Source organism: Rhinopithecus bieti, unplaced genomic scaffold (assembly GCF_001698545.2).
Source record: "Rhinopithecus bieti isolate Rb0 unplaced genomic scaffold, ASM169854v2 scaffold_5, whole genome shotgun sequence".
In the NCBI taxonomy this organism is placed as follows: domain Eukaryota; kingdom Metazoa; phylum Chordata; class Mammalia; order Primates; family Cercopithecidae; genus Rhinopithecus; species Rhinopithecus bieti.
In genome coordinates, this window is record NW_016802964.1 from 18,201 (window position 1) to 33,576 (window position 15,376).

Below are 15,376 nucleotides of genomic sequence, written 5' to 3' on the forward strand. Positions count from 1 at the left end.
GATTTTCCAGGTGTTGTGTGTCTCAGTTCCCCTGGCTAGGAAAAGGGATTCCCTTCCCCCTTGCGCTTCCCAGGTGAGGCGATGCCTTGCCCTGCTTCAGCTCTCGCTGGTCGGGCTGCAGCAGCTGACCAGCACCGATTGTCCGGCACTCCCTAGTGAGATGACCCCAGTACCTCAGTTGAAAATGCAGAAATCACCGGTCTTCTGTGTCGCTCGCGCTGGGAGTTGGAGACTGGAGCTGTTCCTATTCGGCCATCTTGCTCTGCCCCCCCATAGATGGCGTTTACCATCTCTTTTCAACTCATCCTTATCTCAATTTCATTTCAAAGATTCCAAATACCTGTTGTACTTCAAATAAATTTCCTATTGTATATAGAATGATTATCCAAAGAGCAAGAGAAACTTTGATTTTTACCAACATACAGCAAAGAATTAATGTGAAATAAAGGGAGAAAAAGTGGGGATGAAACGATAGAATATAATTCTATCAAATGTTCTATTATATATTAGTGGAGAAATCACTTTTCTGCTTCATTTTCCTAATATGTAAAATGACCAAATTCTATCAGATGATTTCTAAAATTCTGAAATTCTAGAACTATTTAAATTGAATTATTTTCACAAATTTAAAAACGTGAACATGTTGGAAATATGATTTAAACTAGTGATTTCCAATTCCTCCCCAAGGACGCTCATCAGAGTTTTCTTTCCATTTCTGTACCTCAGACTCACATGAGTATCTGAGAACCAGCAGTTATAGAGTCTATTTTACAAGTTACGTATTGACTTCTGACATTGTCCCATTTAAGCCTTCATCTTTGCCTCTTCTCCTACTTCTAACACCTTGCCCCGTGCCTGACACAGGATAGACAGCCAATATCTCTGGGATGAATAGAGTGAACGAAACTTAAATGTTTAAGAAGGTACCACTCGGGTGTGGTGGCTCACACTTGTAATCCCAGCACTTTGGAAGGCTGAGGCAGGAGGATTACTTGAGCCCTAGAGTTGGAGAGCAGCCTGAGGAACATGGCGAAACCCTGTCTCTACAAAAAAAAGCTGGGTGTGGTGGCGCATGCCTGTAGTCCCAGCTACTTGGAAGGCTGGGATGAGAGAGTCACTTCGCCTTGGGAAGTCAATGCTGCAGTGAGTTGTGATCGTGCCACTGCACTCCAGCCTGGGTGACAAAGCGAAACTCTGTCTCTCAAAAAAAAAAAAAGAGAAGATACCAAGATCTCCACTCTTTTTTGTCTTGCTCAGGAGAAGGGCAGTGGGAGCGCAGAAAGGCCGTGTGTTTGCAGCATGCTCGGGTGGCTCAGTGAGTTTCATCTCCATTTTCATTTTCCTATATGAGCCACGTCCTCTGAGCAATAAGAGCCCCCTGACAAGCCGTGAGGTGGACACGACATACCTCAGCTGTATCCCTGTTGGCATCAGGCAGCGCCATGACCATGAGGTGTAAGGCTTGAAACTGTACTTTGACGTGAGGCCCTCCTAACAAGAAAACAGAAATAGGCATACATTTTAAATAACCCTGATGCATCCCGACAGCATTTCTTGCTAGCATCTGGTGGCACAGGAGGGCTCCTGACAGCTTTTGGTGGTAAAGACTCAGGTTTTGTGCCCAGCAATGTAAATTTCTTCACTTGGACAGGCGCTTCCGTCCATCAAGTTCCTTTTCCCATCCCACCATGCCATTGTTGAGGCAGGTGGCCAACGAGATCCTCAGAATAATTCTGCAGTTGGACAGCACTTCCCTTTCAAAGTACTTTCGCAGACCTTCCCTTCCTTTAATACTATAAATAGAAGTAAAGCTCAATACAAGAGAAAATAAACCTTGCTTCCATATCATGAGGCAGAAAAGTGTAAGTATTAGGAACACAGATTTAGAACCAGGTTTCAACCCTGGTCTACTATGTAGTCGCTGTGTGACCTGGGGCAGCTTATTTAATCCCTGCCGTATCTACTTGATTATCTGTAAAACAGGAATAGCCATTGTACCTACCTCACAGGCTGTTACGAGGATTAAATGAGTTAATATAGGTAGAGTGCTTAAATCAGTACCTGTACATAGTTATCTTTCTACATGTTTGCTCTTTTTTTTTTAATGATCTGTGACACTTATTCTAGATCTTCCATGGACGCTTAGGGAAGGTGACGACTGTAGTTGGATCTTTGGAGATTGTTGAGTATTTTCTTCCTCAACAATGACACAAGATGGCGCCAGAGGGTTGGCATTTATACTCGGGGATTCCGTCCACACAGCTGGAAAATCCACGACCAGCTGTGCTGAAAATTTAGAATACAGCAGAGACTCTCGGCTTTCCTTTGTCCCTCTGTATTCTCTTCAAAACGGTGTCCTGGTGGGGAGTTCCTGGAGGAAAGCATCATGTTCAGGAATCTCGGGGGAGTTCTCAAGTTGAAGGAAAATCTATCTGTTTCTATTCAGTGGCTGGAAGGCAGTCAGCTGCCGGTGAAGTTAACTGAGCTGTACAGCAGTGGAAACACTTGTGACAAGCTACTAGGGTACCGGAGCTGTGTGTGCTAGAGTTCAGGAGTAGATGACAAGTGTATACAACCAAGTAATATGGGGAGAGAGGGAGGATCATATTGTGGAAGAAAAATCCACGTGTGGATTTGTAACTTGTATCAAATTTATAATGACACAGGTCCAGGATGTTACTGAAAACAGCAAATACACATGGATGTGAGCTTGCCTGAATAATAGAAACTTTAAGAGCAAGTCTCAGTGCAAAGCGTTTAGGGGCAGATAAGACATTATGTTAGTGCATAAACTGCAGGCTGAGAACAGTCTCTAATCTTCCAACGCAATTAAAAAAAAAAAAAAAAACTCTGGGGGAATAAACCAAGAGACGCAGATATAGGCTTGGGACCACTGTGTTCCCATTAATTTCACAGAAATTATGAAGCTCTTTTAAGATTAAGTTTAATTTTGCAAATATTCCATTTTCATTTTACTTAGGAAACACTGCTTTGTAGTTAATAGTTTTGTAGTTAATTCATTTAATACATCTCAGTCACAAGTATTCCCTTTCCTGAGGTCGTTATTTCCCCAGAAAGTTATTAAGCAAGTAATGAAAGCATCCGAGGCTTGACTGATGAACTACTAGTCCTTAATTTTACAGTCAAGTTTGGGGTCAAGTTTGAAAAGAGAAAGTAATATTAGTGGAAAAGGCTCTGTGTTCTCTGAGCTCCATCTGACGGTATGGACAGGCACAGCTCAAACACACACATGCACTTGTTCACAATCCTCCCCTTCAGAAAATCTTGTTACAACTAGAGCTTACTTAGGTGGCAAAAAGGCCATTATTTCCTGCTGGTAGCAGGCCAGAACTCTGGGCTTCCTGCAGGGTTCGCTGGTATCAAATCAACCACCTGCAATATAGTATTTTTCACTTTCAAAGTTATACGAAGGAATGTGGACTCCTATGTGAACCCTTTCAGGGTACTTCTCAGAACCTCTCCCTTCAGTGAAATGCACTGGCTGCAGTCAGATAGGCAGCAATGATGATGCAGCATGCAGTAAACGTGACACAGAAGGTCATTTGTCTCTGAAAAGTACGTCACACAGCATTTCTGAAAATTACAAAGTCATACAGATTAGGTCTTAAGTGAAGTATTTGGGTAAAAGCACAAAAACTATAAAGTATGTTTGGTAACTGACAGGGAATCATTTGGCACGGTTTGAACATAAGGATTGAATATTTTGGAGGATGAAAATTAATATATTCATATACCCTTCTTAAATATGATTCTCTGAACAGATTCGGAATTAGAGGTTTGAATCCTCCTTACATAATTCAAAATACCAAAAAACAAAAACAAATGAGTGATCCAGAGATGGAAGGCCCTAATTCTGGTATAAACTTCACCCAAATCTCTGGCTGAGCCACAAACCATGTGTGTGGGGTAACACAGCGAAGGACTGAACGACTGAACGGAGAATTGAACTCCTGCCCAAAAGACCACTGGCAATTTGAGTCCAGCCAAGCAAACTGTCTGCTTCAAAGAGCAACAACAGAAAAAGAAACCAAACAACATTCTTTAGAGAAATACTTCAGAATCCATGGTCTTCAAACACTATATTCATAATGTTCGGAATAAGCTTTAAACTTACTTGACATACAAAGTAACAGGAAAGTGTAAGCTACTCTCAGAGAAGACAGAGATCAACCCTGAGATAACCCAGGTGTTGGAACTAGCCAACAAGAATTTTTTTTTTTGTTTTTTGAGACAGAGTCTTGCTCTGTCACCCAGGCTGGAGTGCAGTGGCGTGATCTCAGCTCACTGCAAGTTCCGCCTCCTGGGTTCACACCATTCTCCTGCCTCAGCCTCCTGAGTAGCTGGGACTACAGGCACTTGCCACCACGCTCGGCTAATTTCTTATATTTTTAGTAGAGATGGTGTTTCACCATGTTAGCCAGAATAGTCTTGATCTCCTGACCTTGTGATCCGCCCACCTCGGCCGCCCAAAGTGCTATGACTACAGGCGTGAGCCACTGCACCTGCTGCCAATTCTGAAGCAGCTATTGTACCTGTGTTCAATGATGTGAAGGAAAATATGATTATAATGCATGAAGAGATAAGTCACGTCAAAAGAAAAACAAAGTATTTTAAAAGCACCAACTGAAAATTCTAGAACTGAAAAAATACAATATCTGAAATAAACATGAATGAAGGAAATTAGTAGCTCTTCTCTCTAAGCAAGTTTTCTCATAAAATAAAACAGTAAGCTTACAAAGAAAAGAGATACTAGTCACGGACAGCATGTGAATTAAAGCTTAGAAAACAACTGCCTTGCCTGCCTTATTCTCTTAAGACACAAAAGATTATTTTATGAATCTGGTTTAGTTAAAACATTCAAAGATTTTGAACCTACATATATTTTAGGACAGATTTTGTCATACAACTTAGGATCTATTATTTTCTTTCATTGTAATTTTAATGATTTTGTAGTTGTGGCCAAACTGCAGAAGGTTGTAAACTGGCAGATACAGACATCACCTGTTAAGTCCACACAACTTTTTAAAATTTAAATTAGTGGCGGGGGCTCATGTCTATAATCCCAGCACTTTGGAGGGCGAGGTGGGGAGATCACTTGAGGCTAGGAGTTTGAGACGAGCCTGGCCAACATGGCAAAACCCCATCTCTACTAAAAATACAAAAATCAGCCAGGTGTGGTGGTACACACCTGTAATCCCAGCTACTTGGGAGGCTGAGGCAGGAGAATCACTTGAATCCAGGGGGTGGAGGTTGCAGGGAGCCAAGACTGCGCCACTGCACTCCAGCTTGGGCAACAGTGCAAGACTCTGTCTCAAACAAACAAAAAAAATCAGTGGTTGACATTCTCAAATTAGGTTTTCCGATTAAAGCCTGGATTTGGCTCTCAGTCTGCAACAGCAACCATTATCAAGAACCAAGTAGTGGTCAATGTCTCTAGATGGGGTGTGTCCTCTCAGTTTGGACACAGACCTTTTCGGTCCATGTAGAATCAACATTTACTTAGCATGCTCATACATATTTCGACTTCTGACCCCTGAACTCCCCAGGTTAACAGTTAAAGCCCCCACTATGTACCCCCATTCTACTTTTCCAAACGTTTCTCTTGTTACATCCTCCACAATATTCAACCTTTATGCTCAAACCATGCCAAATGATTCCTGTCAATTACGACACACACTTTATAACTTTTGTGCTTTTGCCCACATATTTCACTTAAAGGCCTAATCTATATGACTTTGTAATTTTCAGAAACATGATGTGACTTTGTAATTTTCAGAGACAAATGATCTTCTGTGAAGTATTTATTGCATACTGCATCATCAGACCTAGGACCTCAGATTTAAGAAAGGGAGTGATGTCCTATTTTTTGATGCATTACCACACACCAGGCTCTATTCTAAATGACTTCATTCAATATCCATGGCTACCCTGACAAGTAATTATGATCTGTAATTTACAGATGTAGTAACTGAGGCTCAGAAGGTTTGATTGCATGGCTAACAGATGGTTGCACAGGAATCCAAATCTCAAGAGCCTGGTCTTTCTGCAAACCCCTCTGCCTTTTAATGATTATAAAACCCTCTAAACTAGGCTTAAGTATGTAAGTATGTAACTAGGTGACTGTTTGCCATCAAACTTAATATTCCACCAAGCACTGTCAGGACACAGCAAATCTATACATGAGCACATTTGATTCAGCATCTCTCTTCTGCTCTCACTTTATTGACCTTATATCTTAGCGTATTCACATTTGACGTCTTCCACTTACTTTCCATTAGACTGATGAAGGCAGGTATGTATTCCACAGGGAAGAGAGAGGTGGGTAGTTCTCTGAAAAATGCTTTCAACATTACTGCAGCTTCTCTATGGCACATTTTGTCCCATTTAAATTTATCAGCATTAAACTTGGCATCAAGTTCTTCACGGTATTGCTGTAAATCAAGGAAAACAGTCAATATTCAATGCGTTTTTACCACCTGACCCCATTTTCCCCTTCCAAAACTGTTCTTATATAAAGTATTTTTGTAAACAGACTGGTAAGGTAATGTCTACTAAGAGTAATTTTTTTCAACAGGATTAAGGGAAATCGCTATGTGAGGATGCATTTTTAAAACAATTTTCTAAAATATTTAAAAGATGTTAATCTTGAAATAATTTTCTAATTCTACACAAATATAGAAGTTCTCTACTCTGATCACCATTTCATTTCTGTGGTTTTGGCAGAATACCACTATTCCCACATGATAAATACACTGTTAGATTCTGACAAAGTCTTCGTTCCCCCTATTTCATAATGCCTTCTGCTATCCTCTCTTCTATTTCTAAATTAGATCAAGAAGGTTTGCCTCTTAGCCAGTTCACATACAGAATGAGAAATATCCCAATAAAGTAACTCTGACCTCACTGCAACATGCAAACCTACGACATCTTCCTGGAGCAGTGACAGCAAAGTTTTATTCCAAGACAGACACGTGTCTTCCACATGTTTGCACACTTGCCCAATCCTTCGTAAGGTTTGGAACACTGTGCCAATATTTTTAAAAAAATCTCTAAGCCTCCGTAAGTTCTACTTGGCTTACAAATTTTACATTATTAATTCATCTGATTATCAATGCCACTCAGGCTTCATGTTTCTTTTCAAAAGACAAACTCATTTTTTACTGCTCCTTTGAACTACAAGGTTTACCTATAATGCTAGCAGTTATAGTCAGTCTCCCAGCTGACACTAACTGCTCCATAAAGGATACTTAGAAAGGGAACTCTAAAAGCTCTGTTTCTTTAAGACCTCTGCTTTATTCTCATGAGAAGTCTAATTCTTCTAGCCTTGAGCATGCACAGCCAGAGTCAGTGTGCACATCTGACCTTTTCCTAACAAGGATCAGCTCATTAACCAGCCAGACATAATCACTCTCTTGGCTCCCAGAGCCTGCAAACTGGAGGTCCCTGGCAGCACAAGTTTCTTACAGAGATACACGTGATTATGATGCACCCTCTAACCTCTACTGATAATATCAAAAGGAGATTTTCTTGGCCTGGAGAAGCTTTCAATCTTACAGGAATATTTCAGCTAATCAAGAAACTCCTTGGTGATAAACACACTTTACAAAATCTTAAGCATAAATATAAAGTTCTTTCTAGAATGAAAGAGATAGAGTGGGCTCTGAAAAGAGGAGGATGTATGAGATCTATTCTTTGCCTTGTGGTGTCCTGAAATCTAGTGGGTGGGACTATTTCATGAGCTGATATTACTAATTCAGAGTGCACATGCTGTAAGAAAAGTCATGTATTGGTGGTATGCAGCCAGGAAAGAGAGGAGTCAAACGCTGCTAGGGCCAAGTCTTGAGGATTACAGGGGAGAGCAAATCGAAGGGGATCCTGCTCAAGCAGTGATACAAATGCCAGCAGATCCAGTGTGTCTGCGGAGCTCCAGTTCATTCAGCCTTGCTGGCGCATCTAGGGCAGGGAATGAGGCTGGAGAGCAGCCAGCGCCAGTGCTAAGGGGACTAGCCTTCACCCTGTAGGCAATGAGGCAGACTGGAACATCTCTAAGCACAGGAATGGCAAGGGTAAATTTATCTTTTCTGACAGCCAGATGGGAAAATGATTTGGGGGAGCGTGGAGCTTTGCACAGGTCAGGTGGGTGGAAGCAAGTGACAGGCAAAGAACCCAGTTATCAGGCCACGGCACCACTTCCAGGAATGGATAACTAAGGACTAATCTGGATAAGCAGTTGTAGGATAGAAAGGAGAGGAGGCATTTAAGAAATGCCCAGGAGGGAAAATTCTCAAGAATCAGTGACGGATTGAATATGAGACTCAGAGGGAGAAATAATTATCAGAGATGATTTTCCAAGATGATTTCCATCTGATTTGTAATGGGCAGATGGCAGTGTTGTTAATAGGAAAAATACAGGAGGAGGAGTAAGCATTTCCCATCAATCGCCTGGTACCACGGCAGTAAAGCAAAGGGGACATTGTTTTCCAAGTGCACAGGAAGCACCAGCGAGAGAAGAATTCAAATTCATTTTCCACATACCTCTGCCAAAGGAATCTATCTGAATCATGAATGTGGCCATCCTAACCTGTGAGTGGTGCCCAGTCACCTAAGGGGCAACACGGCACCTGGGTCAAGGGCAGGTGCTACAACCAGATCCTTTAGGCTTTTATCCTGACTCTGCAACTGTGACTAGGTTATGGTCTGTGCTTCAAGCTTCTCAGTGTACAATGGAACATTCAAACGACATTCCCAAGATCAAAACAAGTGGCAGGTCCTGCTGACAGCTCCCAATAAACACCACACTGACTGCTTGCCCCTCCCCCACTCTCAGGTCTCTTCTAACCCGCAGTGTCATTACTATGGGAACCCCACACGTATGCGGTGTGACTGTTTAGGGAATAATACCGCGTCATCTTGTCTGGATGGCTGGTATAAAGCAACGCTGAGAGAAAGAATGTCTGTTTTTTGGTTCTGAACAGAGCTGACCTATCTATGGTGGTACCAATGTGAAACCACGTCAACCAGGTGTGAGTTTGCCTTGCCAAAGACAGGGAGCACTTAGAGGTTCCAAAGCCCTGTTTTTCTGACCTCTGTTACTGAGAGCACTAGGCAGGGATGAGAAGTCTTGTCATTAAAACTCCCTTCAGCAAAAATGCAACCTGACTCTATTTTGGAGGTAGTTTTATACAAATGCAAATGACCAGCCTAAATAAGCCAGGTGAGGTAATTATAAAACATTTAGAACAGCCTTGGAATGATTTGAACTAGTCAAAAAAGAAAAACTCGCATGTCAAACAGTCTGTCTCTTTCCATAAAATATATTCCCCGGTGTTTGGCTCAAATTTCTGTCATTTTTGAAAGAAAATCATTGCAAACACCAACCAAAGCATTAAATTGGTTCCAAATGAGCTGAGGCCTCGAGTCTGGGACTTGGCTCCGCAGCTGCACGTTCCCTGTTTGGCTAAAACCAGCAGCTTCCTCCCAGGGCTGCTTCCCTGTCAGCCTCCCCAAGCATTTAAAGCACAAAGCCAGGCCAGACCGTTCACAGTAATGATACACTAGCGGACCACAGGGCTGGAATCATTGACTTGGTTCAATTCGAGGATAATTATAATGGAGTTTTTAGTAGTTCAGTGGATGAACTACAAAAAAGGAGGTAGCTTAAATAAAAAGCTTGAATGAAGGAGAGGAATAAAGAGCCCTTTAACGCATCACGTTTCAATGTCTTTCTAACTGCAGTGTTTCCCGGTTTCTGTTCACTTGCCCAGATTTCTTTCACATTGGCCTTCCTGGGGCTCAAACCATGAGAACATCTGGATTACATTTTCCACTAATAAGTGATGGAATAAATAGGCTGAAACTACATAAAACTGGGGAGAAAAAAGACTTTGACCTATATGTGGTTCAGGAATGCATGTGCCTATAAGAACATTCTGAAAGAATGATTAGCCTTTGAGAAGCATTTTTCAGTGGAAGATTAGGCAAAGAAAGGTAACTGCTGCTATGACGTTAAACTTTGTGCACATAAGAAATGCCCTGTAATGGCTGGGCGCGGTGGCTCAAGCCTGTAATCCCAGCACTTTGGGAGGCCAAGATGGGTGGATCACGAGTTCAGGAGATCGAGACCATCCTGGCTAATCCGGTGAGACCCCGTCTCTACTAAAAACTACAAAAAACTAGCCGGGCGAGGTGGCGGGCACCTGTAGTCCCAGCTACACGGGAGGCTGAGGCAGGAGAATGGCGTAAACCCGGGAGGTGGAGCTTGCAGTGAGCTGAGATCCGGCCACTGCACTCCAGCCTGGGCGACAGAGCGAGACTCCGTCTCAAAAAAAAAAAAAAAAAAAAAAAAAAAAGAAATGCCCTGTAATGTTTTCTCCTTTTGGTGATTTAGAAACAAGACATGTAAATCATATCCATTATGCATGTTATACACCCATGCATGCGTGTGTACACATGTGCGCATGCGCGCACGCACACACACACACACACACACACAGGAAGCAGGAAGAATATATGCAAATAGTTTCCCAATTATGGACAGAGGTTTCAAGAGATGGAATATGTTTCTGTTTAGGAAATTTCTTTCTTTCATTTTGGTTCTCTGACTCTGCAGATATAACCAAAGATTTAACCAAAATAAGTAATGGTTTTCATCCTTACATGTAGGACACATCTGTTTAGAAGAGTATGTAGGAACCAAACACACGAGAAATGGAGACAAAAAGCAGATTCAACTTAGAAAGCATAAACCTTAAGGAGCCGTTGGGCTTCTCCCTGCCTTCCACAAGAACTTGTGCAGCATTCAGCCAACTCCACTCTCAGGGAAGTCGTAACCCCTCAACATGCCTGGAGCCCTGAGTCCTGATGCCCTGCTGTGACCTTCCTTCACAGAAGACCTCGCCCTCATGTGCAAAAGCCCAGGTAGCAGACTCTCCCACCTGCAGGCCCCTCCCAGATGTGGCTCAGCCATATTTTCTGCAGGAAGCCCCAGCCCGACGGAGTGAGGCAGGGGTACCAGGGCCTGGCCCATTCTACCCAGCACACAGCTCCTCCACGATTAGGAAATGTCAGACCTGCACCATGGTTGGAGCCTCACCCCAGTCAATCCTGATTCCTGCCCCTTTCATCCTGCAGAAGCAGTACTGCCATGACCCTCCTCTGCTCCTCACCCATCTCAGCATCTGCTTTCTGGAGGATCCAATAGACACAGCCTATCTATTCTCAGTTTCCACTTAGAAAAACCTCTCATCACACTTCTATATAAAAACTGTGAGACTGATACAAATAGAATTTCCTAAAGCATGTACCAAAATGAATTAATGAAGAGACGCTGTTTTGCCTCTACAAATGTCTTTTTGATAAACATTACCACATTTGTTTTCCCCTGCCCCGAGACTGTTTGCTCAGGGATCCATCTTTTAAAACTGCTCAGGTTTTCACATTTGCAAGCCGGGGAGTGATCCAACTGCAGGAAGGAGCTCTCCATGGTGGATGCCTACCCGCAGACACAGTGGGATGTTTTGGTGGATTTTTATGTGAAAAGCTTTTCTTTTCTAATAATTCTTTGCTTTATTGTACTGTAGAGTTGGCCACCTCATGGAAATAAGAAAGCAAAGGAACAAGATTCACACTGAACAGCTGGTTTTAGATGTGGATGTTAACATTACCATAAGTGGAACTGGGTTTTGGAACTGCTGAGTGAGTATTCTAGTGGTTATATAGCCACCGCTACAAATTCCTGTAAGAGCTTTCACTAAAAGGGAGAGTCAAGGAATGTTTAAACCAACGAATGATGGAAATAAAGGCTCATATAACATTGGCTTAGTGAATTCCATGGCTGAGAGGAACACAACAAACTGAGGTATTTAACCTCCAAAACAGTGGTGAGACAGTTCAACTTTTCCAAACTAAAGGCAAGCAGCAGTTTTTTATGGTGAATTGATGTGGTATTTCATTGTTGTTTTTGGTTTTTTAATGTTTCTGCCTTGATTTTTAAAATTCTGGATCATGAAAACACTCTGGAACAAACATGTTACCACAGGTACCAAGGAATACTAGGAAGGACCAAGTGATAATCTAATAAACAACAACAAAGACCTAGATACCCGATGCTTATGTGAACGGGGTCTAGCTAGCTTAGAATTCTACCTAGGAAGAGACAAAATGTTCAGTACCTTGACTTTAGCAGTACATCCCGAAAGTCGAAAAATTCCTTCAGATTCCAGACCTGATTCCTCAACTTTCTCAAAAAACTAGAAAGCAATGATATATTACAAGAATAAGTGCCTCTATGTGATCATAAACATATAAAACAATAACAATGATGACATGAATCAATAAGTGACCAAGCATATATGTGCCTGATACTCAAATGCTGTTAAATGTTCATAACCATCCTATGCTGCCAACATTATCCTCCAACATGCAAATGAGAAAGTAGAGATTTATAGTAGTTACACAACTTTACCAAGATCAACCTCGTAAGTAATGGCACCGACTCAAGTTTGTGCTCTTAACCACTCTAAAATTACATATGCCTCTTAACCATTTTTAAGATCTGATTACTGTAACCCTTTCTGCAGCCTGATCAGTAACAAGAAATTCTAAATCTACTGTCATTGGTTGCAATCACTCTGACTAAGAAACGGTAGAAATTCTAGATGTCTGATCAAGGAGTTTAGACGGGGTAAAGATTAATAGCTTTCATGAGTTCTAAGGATGGTGATGGGTGTTAAAAAAGTAATAAACACTACCACGTACTATGCATTGATTATGTGTAAGATCCTATTCTCAGTCCTTTACCTACATTAACGCATCTAATCCTCACAATAACCCTATGAGGTAGGTACTCTCGTTACCCCTATTCTACTGCTAAGGAGTCTAAGGAAAACAGTTCAATTCGCTGTAATAAAGCAGTTCACAGTGCATCTCTGGAAAGGATAATAACTTGGCCAAGTTCACCCAGTAAGAAGGGGATCCAGCGTCTCTGCTATTTTCCTTTCCAGAAATGATGGTGGATGGTGCCTGGAACTAAGGTAATTCTTTTAGGTACGGAGACAAATAGATATTTAGGAAGAAGAAACACGTCTGTAAGAAAAGCCTCTCTTGTAGGAGCGGGAGAGTTACTATCTTGAGGTGTTGTAGCGAGGAACACTTAACATCCAGTAGTAATAACAACTAATATGTTGTGAATATGATATAAATCCAGATTTAGTTCAACTAGCACTTATTGAGTACTTTCTATTTGCTAAATTCTATGCTAGATTTTTGTATCTACACAGTATTATAAACTCGTATGCTGAATCGTCTTTGATTTTGACGAGTATTTTAAACTCTGTCCTTCACATACAGGACAAAATGCTGGTTTTAACTCAATGAAGGAAAGAAAATCTCAGCGTCACCATGGACTCTGGACTTTGCTATACGCCCTGCTCCTGTTCCCACTGCACCTCTTGCTGACTGTGTGTCCTGGGTAAGTTATCTCACTCTCCTATCCCTCAGTTGCCTCATCGGTAAAACGGCAATGGTAACACCAGCCTCCTTGGGCTGCTCTGTGCTGACTAGACGTGACATTACATAAACAGCACTGGCACAGCCCTGCCCAGGGAAGTCACCCACAGAGGGCCCGTGTGTCCAAAGGTGTTGCTTGCATCCTCGGGCCATCTGGGTGCCATCTTCCTGGCTCCTATCTCCAGCCAATCAGTCACCTGACTTGAGAATTATCTCATTTTGAGGCACTGGTAACAAAATAGAGGAAGTTAAACAAGTGATGTACGATTATCAGTGTCAGGTAAGTGTATGTTTCCTTAGACAATATTTATCATTTTCATCATTTAAAAACTTGATTTAAAATTCAACAAGATGTGTGTTAAGGACTAGGAGTTTTAATTGTGCCACTGGATGTCACTGTTGAATAAATGCACACTTAGGTAAAAACCAGTGTAAATTGTTGGCTATAAAACAACATGACTTAAAAGTAAATCAGGTATTCAGCAACAATAGTCACAGAGACATCAGCATTTTATAGTTCAGATAATACCACTTTCAAAACCTCCTTCCACCAAAATTATTCTCTTTGTCTAACTGTATCCTATCTGACCAGACACACAGGAAAATGACCGGAACATGCTGGCTTTTAGATTTTATTAAACTTGGTCTGGAAAACTGATAAAATGATTACACATATACACATTTTTAAAACCCAGCCTATGCTGTATCTCAGCAAATATTTGTATGGTTTATATATGCATGGTGATAATTAATGGTCATCTTTATCTAGACAGAATAGTCAAATACACACACAAACACATTCATATGTGCAAATAACATTTGAAAAAATATTGGAAAAAAATGTAACTGTTTGTGCCCTGGGTCAGAACATCTGTGTCCATCACCTGATGTGTTACGGGCAAACAAAACGTAACAGACTCCAAAAGAATGCGGCAAGGCCAACTGGTCCAGGAGCCATGGGCTGTTACGCGGTTCATGGAATAAAGCTGAGAATCACCAGGGGCCTGGGTCCTAATAGGGCGAATAGTGTCTTTAAATCTAAAAGAAAATTTATTTGTGGGTTTACAAAGTACCAAATCATAAGCATGAGGCTCTGTGAATTCCCCTTTCATTTGCCCGCTACTCACTTTTTGTAATACCAGGGGAACTTTCACTCCAGGGTCTTTCTTTCGGTCACTGTCCAGGAGGACTGTAAGCGGAACTCCAAAAATCCCATTGTCTTCAATGTGAGATAGTAAAGGGAGAAAGAAAGAAGAATCAGAAGCGCATTATCTCATCCCGCTGCGCCAAAGCGTTAAAGCCAGAGGCAACCGGTCGTCCTCGTTACCTCGCCCTTTTCCTTTCTCCGCTTTGTCTCTTTTCAGTTGAATTCCAAAGGCATCAAAAAAGGCGGTCAATTCAATCAGAGAGAGATGGCGGATCTTCTTCATGTCTTCAGCAGACAGATCTCCCGCTTCAGTGAAGCCAAATCTGCTTTTCTGAACAATAAATTTCTAAAACACACGGTGAAGGTATTTATTTTTTCTGGTAAAGGAAAGTTATTATACCTTCACTCAAATGCACCTGGACACTCTAAATCTATGCAGTAGAACGTGTTCTTTGCAAAACACCTCTAAGGAGCATGCTGCATCCTAGAAATATGACTATGTGGTTTAGAACATTTGCAGAGCACCACTATGCTAATTAGAAGCGAAACAGCAGTCTAAAGGATATGCTAACATTGCCGTCGCAACTGCAGACTGCCTTCTTTATAAGGAACACCCGACAGAGTCAAACAACATACATGTCAGGCACCACATGGAATGCACACACCACGGCCCTTAATTGGAATTACATGTGACACACACAT

General features: G+C 41.7%; 1 protein-coding gene across 7 annotated transcripts in view; it reads right to left on the reverse strand.

The window, feature by feature from the left end:
• ARHGAP28 (Rho GTPase activating protein 28) overlaps positions 1-15,376 on the reverse strand; it is a 176,165-nt gene that overhangs the window by 10,942 nt on the left and 149,847 nt on the right. For all 7 annotated transcript variants that reach the window (XM_017865423.1, XM_017866541.1, XM_017866030.1 and 4 more), the window contains 5 exons: positions 14,855-15,020; positions 14,655-14,746; positions 12,192-12,269; positions 6,290-6,452; positions 1,409-1,491 (listed from right to left, as the gene is read on the reverse strand). In XM_017865423.1, the coding sequence (XP_017720912.1) occupies positions 1,409-1,491; positions 6,290-6,452; positions 12,192-12,269; positions 14,655-14,746; positions 14,855-15,020 (582 nt within the window). The remainder of the gene's footprint in view (positions 1-1,408; positions 1,492-6,289; positions 6,453-12,191; positions 12,270-14,654; positions 14,747-14,854; positions 15,021-15,376) is intronic.